At 45.6% G+C, this 24,772-nt stretch overlaps 1 protein-coding gene across 13 annotated transcripts in view; it reads right to left on the bottom strand.

The window, feature by feature from the left end:
• The window catches only part of MCTP2 (multiple C2 and transmembrane domain containing 2), a 252,067-nt gene that overhangs the window by 103,247 nt on the left and 124,048 nt on the right, over positions 1–24,772 (bottom strand). For 12 of the 13 annotated variants that reach the window (XR_016218666.1, XR_016218667.1, XR_016218668.1 and 9 more), the window contains 4 exons: positions 23,341–23,505; positions 21,150–21,280; positions 11,221–11,407; positions 8,247–8,340 (listed from right to left, as the gene is read on the bottom strand). Coding sequence is in view for 10 of the 13 variants with exons in the window: in XM_089311100.1 (XP_089167226.1) it covers positions 8,247–8,340; positions 11,221–11,407; positions 21,150–21,280; positions 23,341–23,505 (577 nt within the window). In the remaining 3 variants the exon portion in view is untranslated. The remainder of the gene's footprint in view (positions 1–8,246; positions 8,341–11,220; positions 11,408–21,149; positions 21,281–23,340; positions 23,506–24,772) is intronic. The other variant, XM_051822988.3, reaches the window with a different exon arrangement.

Genomic DNA, 24,772 nt, shown 5'->3' with positions numbered 1-24,772 from the left:
ATTTTAAAAGAGTTTAAACTTTTCCACAATTCTTATATTTGTAGCCTTATCTAAAATTACAGAAATTGCAAACACATCAAGAAGATAACCTGAGAAATTTTCCATGTATCAACTATGTTCTAGTAAATTTAATAAAGAATGTAAAATAAATTCATAAATATCTGTATGTGTCTACACACACAGATATGCTATTTAGGCTATAATTTAACCCTCAACATACCCATGAGGACTCAGACACTTAGGTGTGTCCCAAACCAGGGGTCGTAGAACTAAGATTAACACATGGGTCTCTGCCTCCTTGGTTCCTCGCTACCATATCGTATAGGGATTAGAATGAGAGACAACCGCAGTGGAAATAAAGGCAGAAGCATGGGTGCTCACTGTCATCTTCGAGGAAGAAATCATTGCACTGACCACTGAGTTACTCAAGAAATGAGTCCTGGGCACGGGCAAAGGGCCCCGCGTTCACAGAATCAATGGAGCACCTCCCCACTGATGGGAAAGCAAAGCTGTGCGTGGAAAAGATCAAGAGCTCCTCCTAATGGCGCAGCCAAGGAACTAGAGATCCAGAAATGCCACCGCTGGTTAGCAAGGTCCTCCTGGACATCCCAATTCACAAACCCCCTGTTGTGGCATTCTGTGCGGCCAGGAAGGGGGAAGAGAAGGGGCGGCGAGCAGCTCTCTCCTGACTGCAAACTCCCCAGGGCAAGCACTCAGTGAATGCCTGCTGGAGGTCACAAGACCCACCACCAAGCTAACCTTCCTTAATTTGGGAAGAAAGCGTAAACGCATTGAGAAAGCTAACAAGGATTATCTGGAAGAAGCACGCAGTCCTGGAAATAAATGCATCTTTATTCTCCAGGAGGAGGCGTGGTCACATCACCGACAGGCATGTTTACCAAATAAGGCTACTTCATAGCATGGTGTTTTTACTTTTTCTCCGAATAGATATTTTAGGACTTCTGACAGGCATCTCATTTATTCATGGGCACAGAGAAAGGCTTGCATGACAACCCTATTGCCAAGACACCAAGAGGATCCAGCTGTATTTGGAGATGTTTTTGCTTGATAGCTGGCTGGTCTTTGTGTGGCAAAGTTACACAACTTCTCAAGAATGAGATAAAAATCCTGGTGAGATTCCTCTGAGGACCAGCGGCTCCACATTCTGGTAAAGGCGGTTGGTTTGCATTTTTTCACTGCATCCTGATAATTCCCAAGCTTCTCGTCATGACACTCAGATTATGAGAATGATAGAAAGATGAACATGGGATATTGCTACAGAAGTAGGGGCCGGCAAGACCTCCGCTTTATCATGTTGTGTGACGTTATCATCATCTACAAGAGTTGGAATTGGAATGCTTCCTGGCATACTCTTACTACGGCCATTGGCATGGCATGTTAAGACATCTCTCCAAGTTTCTAATGCTGCCGTGTTCCTCCAGGAGTCCTGACATTGATGAGGCATCCTACTCAAGGTAACACGGCGAAGGCTGAAGGTATAAAGCAGGGGAGACTGAAGAATAACCAGCCTCGCCACTGGAAGACTCTTCAGGTGGGAAAGAATCACCCCATAAGGATTATTGTAAGGAATAAACTTAATAAAGGGAAAGCTTGGTGAACAGGAAAGCTGATGTATGAGACCACCTTTTGATTCTACAATGTAAGAGTCAAGTCTGGAATTTGGGCGTGTGCTCCATCATGCAAATGGTGGCCATGAGGGCACCAACACTGGTGCACTAAACAAGCGCCCGTGAGTTACCACTCTGCCAGCTTCCCCTCAATATTCCTTCAATTTTAAAAAGGCTACCCAGGGCAACTCTGCAGACACATGCTGAGAACAGCCAGTTTCCTACTCTTCATCACAATAACAATATATATGGTCATCTGTAGTGCAATGCAAGTCTGACCAGTAAACCTTTCAGTTATCTAACTTTTTTTTCTATTAAACCATTGTCACTATCTTTTTAATAACTTTGAGATCAATTCTGCATTTTCAGTCAGCAGTATGACTTCACGAATCTGATGCATCATGGGTCACGTGGAACACAGAACTGCTCTCGTGCACTGGCAGCTGCCATGTGAGCCATAGCTTTGTCCAGGACAAAATGTCTCTGCCCCTCATTCGATCAGAGGAGGTGGGCTATTTTCTTGTTAAAATAGCTGATTTTAAGAGCATCAGAGACTGAGTGGCGTATGCCAGTCTCATCAAACACAGCTGTGTTCACCTTGAATCTAGACGTACGACTCATAACTTGTTTCATGAACAGAGGCTGTGACCAGGTTCACCACGAGAGCAATGAAACCAGATGGGATAATCTATTACTTAAAGACTTCAGGTTACACTGGGTACAAGGACTTGTGAGAACTCTTCAATAAAAGTATCTGACAGCCCCCTCCATTGAAATAAGTGCGTATGGCCCTCCACACCTAACATCAGCCTAGACTGAGAGCATTAAAGTCTTTCACCAATTTTAGAGTGACAGGCTCCAAAGAAAATAGATGACTTTAGATTCTAATAAAAATTTAAAAATTCTGTATTATATACAAACACTGAAAACTCTAAAAAATGTAAAATAGAAATGTAAATTATTAGTTATGAATTACTTCACACAATAAAATACCATATTTATGAATGAACTGAAAAAAGTAATTTTATACATTACAGCATATTTGCAAATACCTTTATATCAGCAATATAGCTGTACCAGTTACTAATACACATTTGATAAGCTGCACATCTTTTCTCTACATAAAATTATATTTTTATGGAGTATGGATGATTTTATTCTAATGTTGTGAAATAGTAAAACAAGTTTTTCAATTTAATTTCTTTACATGGCTACATGAGTATAATCGTAACAATAACAACTCACAAAGACTATCCTAATTTGATCACAATGGCTTGAATGACTTTGATGTCCTTATTATTACTGTTACTTATAAAGAGATGGCTTTAAAATTAGCAAGCCAGGATCAGGCATTTGTCCTAGCAGTGTAGACACTGATTTGTGTCTGTCCTATACTGGAGAACCTGGGCTCAATATCAGGCTCTGGTCCCTGACACTCTGGAAGGTAAGAGTGATGGATGATGTAACTGGCTTCCTGCCACCCATGCGGGAGACCAGAATTAAGATCCCAGATCCTGGCTTGTGGGCAATAGAGTCCTGGCCATAGCAGGCATTCGGGGATTAAACCCAATCGGTGCTGTTGAGCAGTCTCTTACTCATATTCTCTCTGTGTCTCCCCTCTCCCCACCTCCGACTTAAATGATTCGTGAAATTAGCAAATCACGGATGCCACAGCGTCCCACGTGCATTCATTCCTCCTCTTGGACATGAGGTCCCTGCAACCTGCAAACCATACCCACAACCGGGGGACGGATCTGCAGCACAGAAGGTTGAGCTGTCTCTCTGTGTCGGCATCCGATGCGGGTGCCATGCCGGTCCCAGCTGCCCCATCTCCAATCCAGCTCCCTCTCCCTCCCTACCCCTCCCTCTCCCTCTACCCACTTCTATCTCTGTGTCTCTGCCCTTCAAATAAATAAATTTTTTAAAAACTAAAGTTTTTAAAGTTTTTTAAAAGCTAAAAAGAATAACCTATACATGGATTTTGCGTCATCGGGATTCCTGAATCTTGAGTGGAATACATTTGAAACATACGTGATTGTGGTTACTTGATGTTGTTTTAAAAAACAAAATACATACATGAGCAAAGAAAATTGGAAAGGATAGAAATTTCCTTTAGGTACTCTGTCTAAAATGACCACCACCTTTAGAGAGCATCCCTGATTATTCAGAATATGATGAATATATTTCATTTATTTGCAAGTGTAAACTTTGTGACTTGAGCAACTGCCATAAACGAACACTCTTTTATAAAGTAAGGCTGGCTAGAACATGCTAGTATGGAGTGTAGACAGTTACCGATTTATTTTTTTGAGGATAGAGTTTTTTTTTTTTTTTTTTTTTTTTTTTTTTTTTTTTTTTTGGACAGGCAGAGTGGACAGTGAGAGAGAGAGACAGAGAGAAAGGTCTTCCTTTTGCCGTTGGTTCACCCTCCAATGGCCGCCGCAGCCGGCGCACTGCGGCCGGCGCACCACGCTGATCCGATGGCAGGAGCCAGGAGCCAGGTGCTCCTCCTGGTCTCCCATGGGGTGCAGGGCCCGAGCACCTGGGCCATCCTCCACTGCACTCCCTGGCCACAGCAAAGAGCTGGCCTGGAAGAGGGGCAACCGGGACAGAATCCGGCGCCCCGACCGGGACTAGAACCCGGTGTGCCGGCGCCGCTAGGCGGAGGATTAGCCTATTGAGCCGCGGCGCTGGCGAGGATAGAGTTTTTAAAAGTTCTATTTATTTGTTCTACTTAATACTTTTGGTTGAATACTGTAATCAATACACAATTATTCTTAAGTGCTGCAACTTAAGTGAAAAGTGATCGCTGTTAAATATAACAGTGGGAATAAGAGAGGGAAGAGATGTGCAATTCGGGACATGCTCAAGCTCACTTACCTCAAACAGTAGAGTTAGAAACATACCAGGGGATTCCAATTCAATCCCATCAAAGTGGCATGTACCAATGCCATCTCACTAGTCCCAGTGATCAATTTCTGTTCACAATTGATCATAATGATAGGACTAAGAGCCAAAGGGAACACAAAACAAGACTAGTGTCTGCAAACACTAGCTGATAGAATCAAAAAGGGAGAGAATGATCCAACATGGGAAGTGAGATACACAGCAGACCCATAGAATGGCAGATGTCCTAAACAGCACTCTGGCCTCAGAATCAGCCCTTAAGGCATGCGGATCTGGCTGAAAAGCCCATGAGACTATTTTAGGCATGGAAAGCCAAGACACTCTGGACAAAAAAAAAAAAAAAAAAAACCCTAAATGAAAGATCTCCACGAGTGAGATCCCAGTGGAAAGAATGGGTCATCAAAGAAGGAGGTACCTTTCTCTGAAGGGAGGAGAGAACTTCCACTTTGACCATGGCCTTGCCTAAATATGATCAGAGTCAGTGAACTCAGGGGGCTTCCATAGCCTTGGCAGCTCATGCCAAGAGCCTAGGGTGATTACTGATGCCATAAACAAGAGTTTCAATTTGTTAAGTCAACAACAGGAGTCACTGTGCACTTACTCCTCATGTAGGATCTCTGTCCTTAGTGTGCTGTACATTGAGATTTAATGCTATAACTAGTACTCAAACAGTATTTTTCACTTTATGTTTCTGTGTGGGAGCAAACTGTTGAAATCTTTACTTAATGTATGCTAAACTGATCTTCTGTATATAAAGAGAATCGAAAATGAATCTTGATGTGAATGGAAGGGGAGAGGGAGTGGGAAAGGGGAGGGTTGCGGGTAGGAGGGACGTTATGGGGGGGAAGCCATTGTAATCCATAAGCTGTACTTTGGAAATTTATATTCATTAAATAAAAGTTTAAAATAAAAAAAGTTCTATTTATTTGTTTTATTTGAAAGGCAGAGACAGAAAAACAGAGAACTCCATCTCTGTTAAATTCCTGAAAGCCTGCCACAGCTGAGGCTAGAGCAGGCCAAAGCCAGGAGCCAGGAAGTCAATGTAAGTCTGCCACATGACTGGCAGGGACTGGCTACTTGAACCATCACCCGCTGCCTCCAGGGGGCTCACATCAGCAGAAAGCTGGAATCCGCAGCAGTCAGGACTCAAAGCCAGGCACCCCAATACAGGATGTGAGCATCTAAACAGGTGGCGTAACCACCAGGCCAAGTACTCGTCTAACGTTACTTACTGCCTAAGGATTGCTTGGCTGTCTGTTCTGATCCACTATTAAGGGAAGCTGGTGTTTTTCTGCCACCTACCACGGAAATTGATAGTCATGACATCAGCCATGGAACCTGAGACCCCACCCTATGCCATGATCCCTGACCTCTTGGGTCCACAATGTCACCTCACGGCAGTCTGAACCCCATTCTCCTTTCACACAGAGAAGTTCCAACACAATGTTCAGGATGAAGCCCACTTTCGTCCCCCTAAGCAACACCCTGGTTTGGAACACACTGGAGGACTCTCTCAGAAGCCTCCAACACACAGAGCACATACAGTGTGAAATGTGTTTCTGAAAACAAAGATCAACATGATCTGAAGACACGTAGCTCAAGACCAAGTGCTTTCCCTCATTCAGAATAGTGATAGTCTTTTTCCCAAACTTTATATCATAAAGCATTATTTCATTTCTAACCATGGATTTTTGTTACTGAAATTCTTTGATACATTCAACCCCTCCAAAATCATCTGAGAATCATGAATAGAAAACATTTCCCCCAAAGTACTCTATAAAGAAGCTTTCGCCTTTTATCCTGCTCTCTACTTGACACTCATTTTTCAGGTTTCTCTCTTATAAACTATTTGAATAATCCAAGTAGTTGTTGGAGACGATCACTAGCTTGAGACAACCTTCAGGTCGGTGTGAGGGCTTTCGAGGAGTCACCCAACAGGATCAGTAAGATAAAACAGATGTGAAGAGGTGCTTCCACCTGTGTATGCTGTGATCTAGGCCATGAATGGAAATCTGTTAGTGCATTACATGTAGTTGCCACATATCACGCAATACGCAACCAGAGAGGGAAATTTAGAGCATCTTACTGAGCACATTACTGGGGCCTGAGAGGTTTCCTGGGACAGCAGCAGCCATGGGTTCAAGAAGAGTTTATCTGTAGAACTCGATGGAAGTAGAAATAACCCACTCTGGAAAGTGGGTAGTTCACTCAACACATTCTTCAGTGGTGACAAAACCACTCACAAAGGTGCACATGAAATAATACCGCATGCTTTCATAACACTCAAACAGAAGGGACAATTTCCAAATTGATGAGACTACAAATATTTGGAACTCTACTCATGAACTTTATAAGTAATCATTTACTATTTCCTCTATAATCCTCAAAATTTATATCTTCCAGTTGGTCAAAAATACATTTTTTATCTGTTCCTGGGTACTCCCATAGGTGAGATCACTTTGTTCGTTTTTTTTTAGCACAGGATGGAAAGAACTACTTTCTATAGTACAGTGTGCTTAAAACTAAAATTCTCTTTTCCAGAGTTGAAACTCCTTCAAATTCAGTCTTAGATATTTAGAAGCTATACAAATACTGTGCAACTGTTTCTGTGTGGAAGGCAGAAATTGAGTGGACTACATACTAAAAATATGATTATAAAATTGCATTTTCACATCAATAGATACACCTGCACTCCATAACACACTTTGGGTTTTTTGTTTGTTTGTTTTGACAGGCAGAGTGGACAGCGAGAGAGAGAGAGACAGAGAGAAAGGTCTTCCTTTGCCGTTGGTTCACCCTCCAATGGCCGCTCACTACACTGATCCGAAGCCAGGAGGACCCAAACACTTGGGCCATCCTCCACTGCACTCCCGGGCCACAGCAGAGAGCTGGCCTGGAAGAGGGGCAACCGGGACAGAATCCAGTTCCCTGACCAGGACTAGAACCCGGTGTGCCAGCGCCGCAAGGCGGAGGATTAGCCTAGTGAGCCGCGGCGCCGGCCCCATAACACACTTTGTATTCACCAGTTCACTTGATCAATCAGCATCAGGCAAGAAGACTACAGGTGAGTCTGCACAAGGTAGTAATTAGCCACGTGGAGAGTCTCCCCTTGCATGCAGGAATGTCTGGATCACTCTCAACATGGCAGACAGAATCCGCCGTGACGTATGTCCATTTGGACCTCCCTCTGAGAGTTCAAGTTAGTGAAGCATTAGAGACGTCCTACTAGATAAAGGCAGGGGCAAAGCGGGCCCAGGTTAGGCTCTGGGCCATGCCACAGTGAGGTGCCAGCCAGATCTGTTTCCCTGCTCAGATGTGCAAACCAGGCACACGACAGTGATTCAACACACAGAGACCCGCAGAGAAAAGGCGACCCGTGGAATGAATGCCCTCTGTGGTGCCGCAGAACGGCTCGGCCACCACTGTCGTGAACAAACGAAGGAGTCGTGACATGAACAATCCAGCATCTTGCAATCCCAGATACACTAGTACGCGATCAAATCTGGGTCAAATTACTAAAACTGTTGTGCAAAAATATGCATCAGGGGAAGAACTCCCTCCAGTCTTCATCACCTCGCCCCCACTCCGTGGGGAGGATCATGGCGGCTGTCTACCTGCTTCTGTTTAGCAGACAGTCTGCTGTGTCATAGATCTCGTCAGAGGATGAATCAGTCACAATAAAAACAGATTAATAACGGAAACGGTCAGTACCTGGGAAATCTGCGGCTAGGAGATCCACTGCCTTTAGAACCTTCACTTGTAAAATCCCAACGTCCTTCATCTCTCTCAGGGAGTTCTGCCAGCACTGAGTGGAGAGAGGGAGGACACAGATGAAAGCCACTTTCGCACACACCAGTTAACGCCGTGAGATCTCACAGCCAGAACATTCCAGACCGAGTTCCCCATTCTCAGGAAAATTCTTAGAAAAGTCCCCACAATGCGTTATGTCAGTCAATGGGACCATTAGGCATTTACAGCAGCCAAATTAAAAGAAAAGTGACTGAGAATTAATTAGCTGCAGCTTCCAAATAAACAAATTAGAAGCACATCCAATCTACTTCTAACATCGCCCCCTGGTGATAGCATAGATACCCCACGGTGAAAATGTGTGGGTAGAACTACATCCCGTGCCTCCCCCCTTTTCTTCCTTAATGCAATGTTTAAATCAGCCTAAACAGCAACATAATTCCGACCTCGTTAGTAAACCCTGTAAGGATTCCAGAGGACTGAACTTGGACCTGCTGTAATTATTACCACTGGAGAGCGAGGGGTGGAGACAGTGACTTTTCTGTTGCAAGTTTTCGCCAGTTCATTAGATTGCGCATCCACTATGGCTGTGCACGCACATGTGCTTTGATCTTCAGTTTGCATGAGCAAAGTTAAATACATCCAAGCATTCCTACACACACGTAACAACAGTTAAAGGTCTATGCATGTGGCATCCCTGAGAAATTGCACATGAAAGACATACACTGGGACTCTTCTCACCCCTCCAGCTGCCTCAAACCCTGCCGATGCCATTTCCGTCATCATTATCTAGCTGACATCCTGTGACAGCTGACTCCAGTGACTGATGGGGCGATAGCAAGATCCTTGTTATTTAGGCATTTCAAGGGTAGAATAACAAAAGCCTGCTAGTAGGCAAGGTTTGTCAACCAAAATGCATCATTTCTGAGAACGTTTGAATGCTGTTTCTCCTTTATATCTTCAACTTAACCAAATGCAAACACACTCACTAGTTTTTTCTTTTTTTTTTTTTTTTTGACAGGCAGAGTGGACAGTGAGAGAGACAGAGAGAAAGGTCTTCCTTTGCCGTTGGTTCACCCTCCAATGGCCGCCGCGGCCGGCACACTGCGCTGATCCGATGGCAGGAGCCAGGTACTTCTCCTGGTCTCCCATGGGGTCCAGGGCCCAAGGACTTGGGCCATCCTCCACTGCACTCCCTGGCCACAGCAGAGAGCTGGCCTGGAAGAGGGGCAACCGGGACAGAATCCAGCGCCCCGACCGGGACTAGAACCCGGTGTGCCGGCGCCGCTAGGTGGAGGATTAGCCTAGTGAGCCGCGGCGCCGGCCCAACACTCACTAGTTTCTAACAGGATAGCACTCAAAACAAAATAGTTTTACAACTTAGATGTGGAAATGCTTGAAATATCATCACTTCTTCAGGCTGACAAACAAGCAGGGGTTCCGAAACTTCCTCTTGCAACACAGCACCCTTCCCTGTAAACATGCGGCTGGCTTGCCAGCTGAAGGCACCCGGTGTTTCCGTTTCTATTTCATCCTCTTCAAGAGTCTTTCCAGTAACATCTCCACAACTACCTGCCACTCAAAGCAGGAAGTGCTTCTAGTGTTACTTTACAAACACAAAACAATCCTCATGAATTTTGGAAATTTTGCAATGTATCCACAGGAAAACTTGAGGAGGGCTTTATTTTCCACCATGAAACTTTCATTTAGTTAGCTAGCATGAATATTAATAGTGATTTTTGGCAAAACTTCTTCAAAGGATGTCGGGCTGGCCCACAGGATTCGAGCTGATTGGTTCCAATGCACCTGCACGGTGAAAGATGCTGGAGGCGCTGACGTTGACACTCAGGATGATTCTGCCCCTGAGCGGGGGATCTGTGTGTCTCATTTTCATGCCACCTTCCTAAACCCTGCCTTCTGTGACAATAACACAAGCATATCAATATCTAAGAGGATAGTATAAAAACAGAATGCACATAAAGACACCTGGAAAGCTGGAGCATAGAAAGTAAATGAACAGGACAAAGATGGTTGATCTAAAAATGCCAAGTGGACTTTTCAGCATGTTACAGTCACATAGAGGGGAAAAAAAATCACACACTGCTCTTATTGTCCAGGGTAGTACAGAAAACCACCCCTCATGCCAGTCTAGGGCCTTGCTTTCCAACGCATGAGCAGGTTCTCACTTGAACCTAATGGGTTCTGGAAAGGCCCCTAAAACACCACAAATAGTAATGGTTGGTTTAAAAAAAAAAGTCACTTTTGTGAAGTTAAATTAAAATTCCTGTTTGCATATGCAGACCACAGATTTCGGCGGTCTGCTTCCTTACAATGTCCTCCAACAGTTTAAAAGAGCTCAACACTGCAAATACCATTTTGGCTTTTAAAACTGCAAGGCATGGGCCAGCACTGGGGCTAACCGGTAAAACCTCCACCTGCAGTGCCAGAATCCCACATGAGCATCAGTTCCTGTCCTGGTTGCTCCACTTCTGATCCAGCTCTCTGCTGTGGCCTGGGAAAGCAGAAGAGGGCCCAAGTCCTTGGGCCCCTGTACCTACATGGGAGACCTGGAAGAGGCTCCTGGCTCCAGATCGGCCCAGCTCCGGCCATTGCAGCCATTTGGGGAGTGAACCAGAGGATGGAAGACTTTTTCTCTCTCTCATTTTCTCTGTCTCTCCCCCTACCTCACTGTAACTCTACCTTTCAAATAAATAAATCTTAAAAAATAAATGTATTAAAAAAAAAAAACTGAAGGCAAACCCTAAGCCTACTTTTGCCTTCTCACTAATGCACTGACTCCTACATCTCATGTCTTGTTTTAGGAGACATATGACTTAGGATGAAGATCTCTTTTGATGTAGTTTTTCAATTCACATTCTTTTCAGATCAAAAGGGGAACAGGATAGGTGGGAGTAGCTCAACAAGGAAAAGCACTCACGTATCTCTGAGCGATCTGCTCCCTCTCGCTGGGGTCTGCTAACGGGCAGACACACAGATCAGAGATGGAGACGCCCGCACAGGGCGTCAGGGTGATCAGCAGGAGCAGGGCTCCCACACAGTTGTCCAGTGGCAGCTCCAAGCAGTTGTCTTGCTTCAGCGGGAGTGCAGAGATGTCCACTTTACACCTGAAAAGTTAGAGGAACCAGAGAGAGAACAGTGATGAACTCAAGGACACTGTGGCGCCTCCAATGCACCTGCTTTCTATTTCATAATGCATTCCCAAGTCACCACCACCACCACCACCACCACCACCACCACGGCTCACTGTGTCTGGGCTCAGGTTTACTGAGTAGTGAAGACTGCAGGAGCTCCCCTGGCTCCTAACACTCACTCCCAGCCTCACACACTCACACAGTGAGGGGAGAAAAGGCAGCAAATCAAAGGGAAAGCAGAATCAGGGGATGGCAAATGAGAAGAGCAAAGCAGGGTCCTTGGCAAATAAGAGCTGCAGAAAGACAGGGAGAGCAAGAACTAGGGAAGACAGAAGTCTCTAATCTGAAGCACTCTGCACTCTTTCCTGAGCTGTGTCTGATAAGGGGGAAAAGGATGAAGGATCAGAATTCACAAAAAGGAGGGAAAAAAAGGAGACATCCGAGAAAGCATTTTCTTCCCGGTTAATGCCAACTGGCCAATCTGCATTTTAAAAAAGCTGCTCAGGTGTTTCCCTTACAGGCATGGTTCCACGGGGGTTCCCCCGCGTGGGCGCCTGTGGACAAACGGAGCGTGCAGTGCTGTGGGTAGATCCCGTCTCGGCTCCTGCCAGCAAAGGCTGAACCCATCTGCTACTAACAGCCCGTGTGCTGCGGATGCTGGCAATCTCGCACACATTGAAACGCAGAAGCAAACACCAAAAAGGGTTCCAGGTGCTAAGCCACCCAGTCGCTCTCACCCTGGGAAGCTCTGGGTTTGTGGGGACCACGCCTACCATGCAAGCGTGAACAGGTGGGTGAGGCAGGCAGCAGTGGGCAGGCAACCTTGTGTAGCTTCCAGATGGAATTTCTTTAAAACTTCCTGTTTGCCCTTTATTATTACAGGACATGATGAATATTCAAGACTTTGAAGACAGAAGCACTGCTTCTTACAATGAGCAATGACTATGGGACCCTATGCTAATCTCCTGCAGGCTTCATGTTTGTGAATAATCAAATAGTTAAACTTGTATGATACAGGGATCTTCCAAAAGGGCATGGAAAACGTGTATCAGGAAAAATACTTTGCATGGATTTAGAAATTATTCTGTGCCAAATTTAACTTATTTAGTTGCACCTGTCCACAAAAAGTAAAGTTTTGAGCCATGTGGATGTGGAAGCAAAACACCCAGTTTAATAAATTTCAAAGCAAGCTTGCATTCCCCTTTCAAATTAAGAAGAAAAAAATCAATTACATTAAAAGTCTGTATCAGCTTTTGTTACAGTTCCAAAATCATTTTAGAAATTGTTACGTGCCTATAAAATTAAACACATATGGGTATTTATTTTCTATTTATCAAAAATGACTTCAGTTAGACAGGAAGTGATCATAACTTTATGCAGGTAATAAATTCATAAAATATTTCTATTGGAGACAGCATATAAAAGTATGTTTTTAAAAAAAAGCTCTATAATTCGAATCAAAACATTTTTCTGTAGCAATAAAGAATATTTTAATTTTAAATTTTACTACCACTGATGAAAACAGAGGTTATTAACTTTTTATTTCATAAGCAATTATGGAAGCAGGGAAGTTTAGAAAAGAAGAAATATCAAGTGATTTAACTATGCCATTTCTAGAAAACTAAGTACCTATATAATCTTAACCACTAGTGTAGTAGATCTGCTTAGGAATGCTTTACTAAGTGTTATTTTACATTCTTATGGACACTCTCATTTAATAAACTTATAAGAATTTTCTCTGGCAATCACTGGAGTCTAAATTAGCAGTAACATTTGTGGCATGTTCTTTGTAATATCATTAATAATGATGATTTATTTTTGTCCTTTGAATGTGTGTGTGGTGTTGTGGTGGTGGTCTTTTTTGTTTTTAACAGCCAAAAATTGTTTTGAGACAAGTGATCTAAAAGTGAATAATGTCTGTGGGTCAAAAGTAAGCCAGAAGTAGGCAATAATAAAGCTTCCTTGGATAAATCAAAGTATACCTGGTATTTAGAATAATCTAATAAAACACTGGGGAATACCAGCGTATTTAGAAGGACTTTGCAAATGTTCCTAGCGGCTGCATACATGCACAACTTGTTGAGACAGAACACGTTGCCATTTTAAACAAAAGCTGAACCACATTCTAAACAATATGCAAAGTAACTACTGGATTTCTTTTCAGAAACAACATTTTTACAACTTTTCTGTTCCCTGCAATCATTCCTGTCCACTGTGGAACTTTAGATTTATCTCCCCTTTACAGATGATTTTGCCCATGAGGAAAGAACGCCTACGTGCAAAATGGCCACGCCTCGTTTAGGTGTCAGAGCCTCGACGCACCACACTGAGGATTCTGGTGCCAGCTTAATGGAGTCTGCATTCTCCGTTAACTGATGACAGAATTCATCAAATACCCACTTTGACTTTCTCAGTAACTCGAAAGAGCAAATTAAACTGAAGCATGATATCGGCATCACACCAATCCCAGTTAAAACCTGGTCCCTTTGCAGAGAGCTTATACCCAAGCCTTGGGGGCCTTGCCCCAGGCTGTCAATGGGTGTCTTGAGAAATAACTTCCAGCAACTCCCTGGTTTTAACAACCTGGCCCTCCGTGAAGATGGCTTCCCATAAACTTTCTGCATCTTGTCTACCTGCCTGGCTCTGTGATTTATCCTCATCTTCTGAAAAAGAAGAGGAGAGAAGTCTATCTCCTAAGTCCTCTTGATCCGGCCTCCCTTTTACTCTGCTTCAACCTCTCCTCCAGATAAGGAAAGCCAGACACTCGGGAGGCTGGCCAGAGGCTGGGCAAGTTATCTGCACAAATCCCAAGTGAGCAAGGGGCTTTATCCACAAACCACCAAAGAGAATGTTTTAACAAGGCACCTTTCCTTCAAAATACCAGACCCGCCTACCACCATCCTCATCCCGTCTCCAGGAGAGGCACAAAGTGGACAAGTGGCTCTGTGCCTTTCTCAGGTTGAGGCAAAGACGGATCTAAAATCCTTCAGATGTGAACATTTTATAAGACATTTATTGGAAGAATTTTTTAACATAAAACATCTTGAATGGAGAATCCAGGCTGCTGCTTTTCCAGTTTCCCTCCCTGTCCCAGACTCTCCTAGGAGTACACTCAGTAACTTGGTTGGTCTCTCCCTTTGTCCTACTTGTTACTGAAGGCTCGAAAAGCGTTTGCTATCGTCCTAGGCTATTTGTCATCTCTTGGCTACCTGCTGGGGTGGGGCACGAAGCTTTCTCACACGACACCATTTTTTCCGAGAAGGGTCAGGAAGTAAAACAACTCTGGTTCGTGCTCCTGATGGATTCTGTTGCAACAACTCAACTCTGCTTTTATACTACGAAAACAATTACTAGACAACTTACACAAATGAACAAGATTGTTTTCCAATAAAACTTTATTTACAAGAATAGGCAACCATGTGGATCTGCCCAGGACCCCAGTTTGCCAGACTGTGATCTGCAGAAACCCTAGTCAATCAGCTGTGGTGCATGATACCACTGGGAGTTTAAAATAAAAACTGCAAGGTTGCTTGCAGATTATACAAACTCATTGATAAAGGTTATCAAAGGTATTAACCTGTTGGTTTTTAAACATTTTTTTTTTTAAAGATTTTTATTTGAAATCAGTTTCATAGAGGCAGAGAGAGGAGAGAGAGGAAAGAGGAGAGGAGAGAAAGAGGTCTTCCATCAGCTGGTCCACTCTCCAAATGGCTGCAATGACTGGAGCGGGACCTATCTGAAGCCACAAGCCAGGAGCCTCCCCCAGGTCCCCTGCTCAGGCTCAGGGGCCCAAGTACCCAGACCATCCTCCACTGTCCTCTCAGGCCACAGCATAGAGCTGGATCGGAAATGGAGCAGCCAGGACCTGAACCAGCACCCACATGGGATGCCGTCACCACAGGCGGTGGCCCCACCCACCACAACTCAGCACTGGCCCCTAACCTGTTGGTTTTAAAAAATGATTTGTAACTTACTCCAATTCAACAAACTTTGATCAAAATATCCAATGATCCCCGTATTAAAAATAAAACTTATGAAATCCCTCTTCTCACTGATAGAGACACAGTGGAAAACACACAGAGCACCTCCACAAGAAAGAGGATGAATGAGCATTAACCCATCAGCTCTACCCCTTGGCATCCTGTGTGACCTCACACACAGGGGGAGCGACCACGTCTGGAGAAATCACTCAGAAGGTGCATCACAGGGCCTTAGATGACCAGGAAGTTCTACTCCAGCCCGAGATCTCAGAAGTCAGTGTGGGGAGCTCCGGTGATACCAGATTTGCATGATGGAAAGAAAAACTGCAGTCACTGATGTGTGTGTGCTTGAACAGGGGCGACCCCTGTTCGTTTGCACAGGCTGGAGTCCCCGTGGCTCTGTGACCACACTGGTTCCTCCCTACGTGGCCTCATCAGGCAACATCACCAGCCCTCTCCTCTCCAGCCAGGTGTCTCCCAGCGGATGTGACTCTTCCCTGTCCACGTCTTTGCTCCCCCTTCACTGCTCTCCTGGACAGTCTCTTGGGCAGGCTAATGACCATCGGTCCTACAGGCTTGGAGCCCTCCTGTTCCCAAACGCTGCCCCATAGGAGCCCAGGATTTTCCAGGACTCCAGGGTCCACAGCCCTCGCTCCGACACTGCCATGGCCTGGTTACTTGCAGCCTCCCAGAACTTACCAGTGCCCTGGCCTCAACCTCTCTATCGTCTTGCACTGAAACTTCAGCACCCTGGCCGGATTGTAAGTTTTGCTGAATGAAATGAACATGTGAACAAATGAATGCCAGGGGCGTAATGAAACTCACAATGTCAAAAAATCTGAATGATAAAGCCAGTGCTTTGTGCTAACTGAATCCTTTACAGCCTCTGTCTCTTTCCCTAAGAAAGAAAAATTGGAAAGAAATTTATTCCCTAGGTGTGTCTCCTAGATGGAAAATTCTAAGGTTCTCCTTATGTACCTAAAGAAAACAGAGACTAAATTACTTTTTCTTCCTGCAATGGGCATGCATGAAAGCAGTGAATGTGCTGATTTAGCATTGTTTCTGACCTCCTGTTCTTGTCTTTCTCCATTAATCCCACAGCATTTTAATGTTTTAATTCAACACATAATTTTACCGTATCAGTCAGCCAAACCTTCTCAACTTTTACTTGCCATGATAGCTTTTAACCTCTTACTCATTACCGTAATTCTATGCTTTATATTACAGACTGGTCAGCTCTTAACTTAAATGCAAGGGGCAGGAAAGAGTGCTATAGTTTTAAAAGCTGTAAATCTCAGAGGCTAAGGAAGCGGTGAACAGGAAGAAAATGGTGAATGTGTCAGGCCAGGCTGTAAAAGCAGATCAACGACACGGGGTGCAATTTGTCCGGAGAAATACTCAGCCCAGGCTGTGTACTGCCTCCCAGCCCCTAATAAACTGGGCGAACAGCAGAGCCACTTTACAAGGTACCTCCTGGGATGAGGGAGTAACTCAAGACAAGTCAGTCAAAACAGCCTAGCGGAGGCACGCTCGTAACCTGTCCAAACCAAATAATGTCTAGAATATTCTATGGCAAGTAAATCTCCAGGATCACCTTGAGATGGAAAGCCAACTTTAACAAAATGGTACAGTCACCTTGAGATGACACGGGTTACAATGGAATCATTTATATGCACCTATTACATGTCTTCTTGGCATTTTCGTTTAAGGGTGGAGCAGGTGAAACATAGCCTCGTGTCTGACCCCTCAAAGTTCACTGTTCCTAATCTCAGGTGCTGATCTTGGTTTGTTTGTAGGTGCTACGGTTTACATATGGTTCGCTCCCACCAAAACTCAAGTGGGAACGTGGTTCTCAATTTGAGGGGTTGAGGTGCTGCAACCTTTATGACCGGATTACCGCTTTCCACAGGGAATGAGTTGTTCCTGGATTCGTCACCATGAGAGTTGGCTGGCTTAAAGCAAGGTCGTTCCAGGTGTGTGGCCTCCCCTGCTGGTGGCACCTGTCCTGTGACACCATCCACCACACTGACAAAGTCAGAAGGCCCTCCCCAGGAGCCAATGCAAGCAACACACTCTTGGTCCTCCAGAGCTCTGAACTAAATCATCCCCCTTTCTTATGCAACGCCCAGAATCACCAAGTAGACGACAACAGTAGGTGGCACCGTCTCAGGGGACGTTGTGACTTACACCCTTCATCTTCCCCTCCTCCTTGGAAGTTACACGTAGCTCCACGAGAGGACACGGGCAGATGGACTAGGGCACAAGGAAAGTCAGAGAGCTCCGTGTGACTCAGGAGAGCCTGGGAGACCTGGACACCCAACAGGATCATAGCTGACCACCACCAAGTTAACAACTACTGACATCAATGTGATTTCTCATCATGTAACCAACCACTACACTCACACAAACACAGCCCCATAGCCCTGTGCTGCTCTACCTAACCTATCAGCCCCAGTCAATGAAATGTCCTTCCTTCCGGGTTCTTGAAGATATCCACTGCTCACTACCAAAAAAAAAGTTTTTTACTGTTATGGGAAAACATAGTTTGATACACACACTAAATTTCAGTCATATTTCATTTACTTAAAGCACATGATTTTAGTGGCAAGTATTGTGAAGATTTATAGTTGCCTTGCGGAAGAAAAAAAAGAAAATATTTACCACTTGAGTACTCAAGGATAGACAAAGTGAAATAGACTGTGGTCATCATAGTGACCCCACAAGTTGGCAGGTGACCCTGCTAAACGGACAGGGAGTCAGACCCCACAAAATTCATTGTCCAAGGTCACATGCGGGGCCATGGCAGGGAGGCTCACTTTGCGGTATTTGTTTGCTCCCAACAACCTGCCTACATCTCAGGGAAGAGAATTTCCTTAGAGGGGCCCTCGAGACCTTTAAGTCATTATCAGGATGTTGTCCAAAAAAACAAATAAGGGACAGGCCTTAGGACACAAGTAAGATTCTCACTGTTCAAGAGCCTCCTGGCTCAAAAGGACATTTTCCCAACAGTTGGAAGACAAAACAGATGAGCCTTAAAATGAAAGCCACAAAGGAAACAACAATGACCAAAACAGAGTTCAAATATGTAAAAGGCAGTTAATGAGAAGGAAGTGTGAGAAAAGCGTCAGCCCCATGGCCGTGTGGGCACCTTCTCTGCTTCAAATCTGAGAAGCCGTGTTAACACCGTGAAGGGCAAGTTCACTCAGAGAGAGGCCGTGGGGCCAGCTCCCCAGGGGACAAAGGAAAAGGACACCAAGGTGGGCAGCGGCGGGGGTGGGGAGATCCCTTAAAACCCATGAGGAAGAACAGAGTGGCCTCCTAGGTAGGTACAAGGCTGTCACAAACAGGAAATGTCTAAAACAATCCATAATACCAAAGCACAGAATAAAACGGACATCTTACACTATTTTTGTCTCTGTGAAACCACCCACCACTCATCTGCGGAAAGCACTCCCTACGATGTGGCTGGAACACAACAACGCAATACCATGGAAAATGCAAGGGCACCATTCCTTGAACGACGAAACAACAGGCCAGCAGCCCAGATTCCCATCCTGCAGATAACACTCTGGACGCAGTGTCCTCTGCACTTGCGTAAGTGACCCTTGCCCTGAGGGCTAGTGCAGAGGGCTTCCTCAGGACACAGGAATGCCACTCTGCTGACCGGGAGGCATGCGCTGAGAAGAGCCCGAGGCATCTCAGTTGTAGGTGCGGTGGAGGCAGGAGAGGCAAGGTCAGACGAGTAACCCAGCAGCAACATGGGACCACGGGAGACTTCCTGCGGGAGCTGGAAAGTGGGGCATGGCCTGGTGTGCAATCCAGATGCCCTTACCTGCCTCGTAGCTGAGCAGTGAAGACAATGGCTGCTGCCTGCCAGATAAGCCTAGGGTGGGGATGAGGCACCCGAGCAGAGCAATGCCTCTGGAGGTCAAGGAGCACAGGTCTGGGCAAGTGTCATTGGTGCTGCCCCGCCAGCAGGCGTGTGGACATGTGTCACCAAGCAAAGGCAGCGTGTGTGTGTGTGTGTGTGTACACATTTTCTGCACAATCGTGGTGCTGAGAGCCAGATTCAATAAACAGCCGGAAATACGTCACAGGGTCTGTGCAATGGAGATCTCTGCTGGGAGGAAAGCTCCATCGGTCTGTAAGTCTTGACCTGGCTATCTCGGGTAAGCCAGAGGTGGGATGGGGTGAAGACAGCGGGCAGAGCCCATGCTCTGGGTGTGAGAAGCTGGCTAAGCATTGCACAGAGGAAAATCACTGCGTGAGGCATGGAGTTAACACGACCTCGCCCCATCTCTCCAGTGAACCCCTTGCTGCTGCTGGAAAAACCCCGCCACCTCCGGGGGCTAGCGGATTTCCTCACTGTAAAATGAAAGGGTGGTACTGGAGGGGTGGTTTCCCACCTTTAGCTTTCAGCAATAAGGCCCCTTCCACAAACAATCTTTTTCTTTTTTCTTTTTTTGACAGGCAGAGTTAGACAGTGAGAGAGACAGAGAAAGAGAAAGGTCTTCCTTTTTCCGTTGGTTCACTCCCCAAGTGGCCGCTACGGCCGGCACACTGCACGGATCCAAAGCCAGGAGCCAGGTGCTTCCTCCTGGTCTCCCATGCAGGTGCAGGGCCCAAGCACTTGGGCCATCCTCCACTGCCCTCTCGGGCCACAGCAGAGAGCTGGACTGGAAGAGGAGCAACCGAGACAGAATCCGGCGCTCCAACCGGGACTAGAACCTGGGGTGCCGGCACCGCAGGCGGAGGATTAGCCTAGTGAGCCGTGGCGCCGGCCTGCAAACAGAATCTTGACACAGAGCATGGGAAGGAGTGGACAGGCTCTGGCCCCAAACGTGGCAGTGAGAGCCCCTTCCATTCCACACAGGGGACCCAAGTGCTAAGTCTCAAACAGAGACTGGATGCTGTTGGGATTCCTTTCAATGTTTGTGTCTACTTTTATTACTTGTATACAAAGTGTGTGAATCTAGGGTGAGCAAAGGCAGTGATTTGGTGGAAAGGACTTGTCTTCAGGCACACAGGGCCCTGACTCAAACCTGTTTCAAGCCTGTGGCCAAGTCACTGGTATGCGTCTTGTGCGCCACTTGCTCACCTTTTAACTGGGCACAAAGCCGCTAGTTTACATGGCTGTCCTAACGGTCAAAGAGAGGCAATGCCTGCAAGGTCACTTCATTGTGTTCTTCCTCACAAGACTGCAGAGACGCTATCTTGCTCACTACTGCCCCCGCCACACATGGGTGAGCCCCTTGATTAAGCTGGCAGGGTCCAAAGTAGAGAAATCAAAGTAAACTGATTTGGCCTCAGTGGATTCTATTAGGGCTCGCTGCAAGGGACATCTACGATGCTGGAACGTTTTCTTCACGTGGGCACCCTGCCTTAAGGCTTTGTTGTATTACAGATCATGTTTCAGTAAGCAGCAAAACCAGCATTCAATTCTTTACTGTACATTTACATGAACAGGTCCCAAACACTCTGCAATGACACGCTCTCATTCTTCAGAGAGTATCTGACGGGCCACCTTCCACTTTAATCACCCCTAAGTGTCATTTATCAATTCAAATAAAGCAAACCAGACAAAAGAACACAAATTTTCCCATCAGGACTGCCGTCCTGGGGCTTGTTGGGGGTTGGGGGATGGGGGAGGGGCAGGGGGTACACAGAGCACAGGCCTCAGTGTGGGCACCCCACGCAGACACACGCTCCCGCGCTTAGAGGCAGAGCAGACTCACGTGCCCAGACGTTCCTGGTGCTTTTTGCTGTCCTTTGCCCACACTTCAATGTCCAAAATGCCCATCCTGTCAGAGAAGTAGTGAAAGTCAAACTGTTCCTGCCACTGCGGATTTGCACTCTTACACAGTGTCTAGAAAACATGCAGTTATGACATTTATTTTCTTCAAACACCACTGTGAAAGCAGCTACACAGTCATTGCATTTCTAAGCTGCAGGGGCTCCCGACGCTGAGCTCACCCCACGCCCCTACAAACTCTCCATCTCGGCACAGAAAGAAATTCCAGGGCTCAAGAACTGACACAGCATTACTATTTCCTTGCCTGGCCTGAGAGTCAGGAACACATCTGCCTGAATACAGAGAACACTGCTGTCTGCAGGAAGCCCTCGAACCTCAGCGACATGAACGCGTCAGGAGCTGGCTTCGGTTGCTCTCTCTTACAGAGGCAACATCAAGCTCTTAATCAAATGCACATAACATCTGTGTTGGTATTTTCATTCATTATTAGCTTAAGAACTATATAAAATAACAGTTTGGGGGTCTTAATTAACATCTGTCTGAAGCATTCAAGGAGAAACCTGTATGTCATACACAGCCACCTATTTTGAAACCTGAAGTCATGAAACTCGGAGGAAGACTGCAAAATTCTGCTGCAGCCAAACTTATAAATTAACCAGAGGACGTGAAACCCACCCCAACCAGTGTTTCTTGTTCTCCAACAGTGACTCCAACCTGATCGTGGGCTTGTGTCACTGCAGTGTTTTCATTTATTTAGAAATTCAACGTGTGCATCAAAAGTGTGCAAGCCCATGGGTCACTGAGTGAGGCTCTGATGGCACACACCAGGGTTAAACCGACCCCAGCACCAGCCATGGTGGCCAAGGAAACACAGGGACAGCTCGGGCCTCAGCAGTAGCCCAGGCCTTGTATAATCATTTAACCTGTTTTCCCCATCAGGCTTCAACACCAGAGCACAGGATTTAGAAAGCGGGAAGAAAAATAGAAGCCCATTACATCACAAACTAAACACAGTGTTCCCCACCCGTGAATGCAGCCAGCAGGGCACTAATTCTACATTTCACTCGAGTGCAATGGGCTAAGTGTTTTTAGTGCTGAATAATTTTTCCATAAATCCTCAGCTTGACCCAGGCTGGCTAACGGAATCTTTGTGGAGGGTCAGGGTTCCCCTGGATACGCTGCCACTGTGAGGCTCAGACCACAACTACCTGTGGAAACTAATTGCACGTCTCTGTCAGAACTCCCCCTCCACTTTCTGCATTTCTCGTAAACTCTTCTCAAATACAAGCCTCAATCCTCAGGCCTCTGTGCTCCAGCAAATGAGATAGGATATTTGGGTTTGCACTGGAAGCGGTGCAGCACAGACAACTTTGTGCCTTTTCGCACTTGCCTGCAACTGTTGTGTTGCAGGTGCAAAGCTCCAAGTGCAACATCCCAGCCTCCTTGCAAAATGTGGCTTTTGGCAAGTGACTCCCAGCTTCCTCAGTTCAAAAAACACAGGAAATATTCCTGTCTGACAGTTATGTAAAACTAATCAATTACCATGCTTTGGAGACTGTGGCTTTTGAAATAAAATCCACACCAAATTACTAAGATTAGAAATTAAATGGAGTTTGATATTGATTTTTAAAGGGAAAAACTGCCCCGACTTTTGTTTAAAACACATCGCCTGTACTACTCCAGGCGGCTAATTTTTCAAAAGGATAACAAAAAGCAGCAGCGCTAGATATCTACTGTTAGTGTTTAGACTAAAAGGTAAGAGAAAGCAAAGTGAAACTTTTAAAATGTTTCCTGTTATCTCAAATGTTCAACACAAATATCATTATTATACTTTCATTTTTGCAGGATTTTGAAATCATCTAGTTATACCTTTTCCACATTCTCTGAAACAGTCTGCTTATTTTCAAAATGAAAATAAATCATGCATTTAAATCTGCGATTTAATAAGCTTTCTCTAGCTCCGAGTTGTTCTATTAAAATTCTATTAAGCAACAAAAATAATACTCATAAACTGCCTGCCTCTATGCAAGCAGTTTGCTTTCTGATAGCTTCCTTGCTATATTTAGGAGGGTCAGAGTGAGCTATTTTCGTTCCTGTGAAAGTCAGAGTTGAGAAGAATTTCTCCTCTTTTATTCCTACAGACATCTCCCTTCTACGGCACCGACAGAACTTACCTTACTCTTATACCTCTGGTCTCCCAGTTTTAACTGAACAAACATCTCGGCCATGCTGCCACAGGAGACGTTCCTGCCTTCCAGCAGCGTGATGCTTATAGTCCCATTCCAGAGTTGGTTCTTTCTCAAGGACTCTGAGAGCCGTAGGTTGCGTATCAAAGAGGACTAAGAAAAACAAACAGAGGACATATGAATGTGCTGATAATTCTGGAGAGTGGCGCTGGCGATCACAGGGATCCCCACTTTCCACACGCGATAATGAGGACCAGCACTCTCCACTGGTTCTGCAAACCTGCAGTCACAGTGATGTGCCGTGCTTGGACTTGGAACAACATCACAAAGGATGAGCACAGGCATCCCTTTGATTGACGCTGGCCTGGCCTCCCCCCGGGTGTGATCTTTGGTAGGAGCAACCTCAAATGGGCCTTTAGCTATGTTAGTAGTAGGAAGGAAAGCAAGGCATTATGGGAAAGAGAGATCAGCAGGAGGCATCGGATTGCAGGGAGACCAAAAACCCAGGGGCATTGAGAAACAGGGGTTTTGCACTTTCCGTCACATTCAAATCTGTCCCAACTTTCCCTTATTCCTTAGGCTACCCCAACTTTAAATGCAGCCTGTAATGGCCTCCCTCGCCAAATGAGCTTTGCAGCACCAGCCAAGTGGGGTGGGGTGGGAGGAGGTGGAGGAGGTCGAGGAGGGGGATGGAAGACATGCATCTCACAGCACTCGGGACCCAGAGGGGTGTGGTAGCTGTTCCATTCATTTTTCCTTTTCTTAAATTATGGTATTCACACACACACATTCATACCTCAAACACATTGTAGTAAAAAGTTAAACAGCCCCTATTATTGGGAAGAAGATAATCACACTTTGTATTTAAGTTCTATTGTGTAAATTTTTAAGCATACACCAAGGTAAAGAGAACAGTATAAATCGCAACATACTTCATCACCAGGTTCAACATTTTGCTATTTCATCTAGCGCTTCATTATTTCTGGCTTTCATATTGTGTTTTAAAGAGGGTGGGAAAGAGCTGCCAGCTGAGTGGTTATTCTCCTTATACCTGCGGGGTCCAGGCAGCCAACATAAGGTCTCCCACATGGGAGGCAGGAACCCAACCACTTGCATGACCACTGCGGCCTCCCAGGGTTTACAAGAGGGAAGCTGGAGTCAGGAGGCGAGCCAGGGACCCAACACGGGCACTCCAACAGCAAACGTGAGCATCCGAACTGGCATCTCAACCACTCGGCCAAGCGCCCACCCCTGGCTAAAACATTCTCAAGCAAACCCGTATGGATGATCACAGAACCATGACGCCATGACCACTGTATGCCACTGAGTCCCCAGGGCATATCTGCATTTGCTCAGTGGCCTCAACAATGCCGTTTCATGGCAAGTGGTTGGACTTAGGGCTTCCACACGACCCATCTGC

This window comes from Oryctolagus cuniculus, chromosome 12 (genome assembly GCF_051225735.1).
Source record: "Oryctolagus cuniculus isolate XC-2025 breed Fujian yellow rabbit chromosome 12, ASM5122573v1, whole genome shotgun sequence".
In the NCBI taxonomy this organism is placed as follows: domain Eukaryota; kingdom Metazoa; phylum Chordata; class Mammalia; order Lagomorpha; family Leporidae; genus Oryctolagus; species Oryctolagus cuniculus.
Note: the sequence above shows the minus strand (reverse complement) of the source record. Positions and strands in the feature narration are given on the sequence as shown.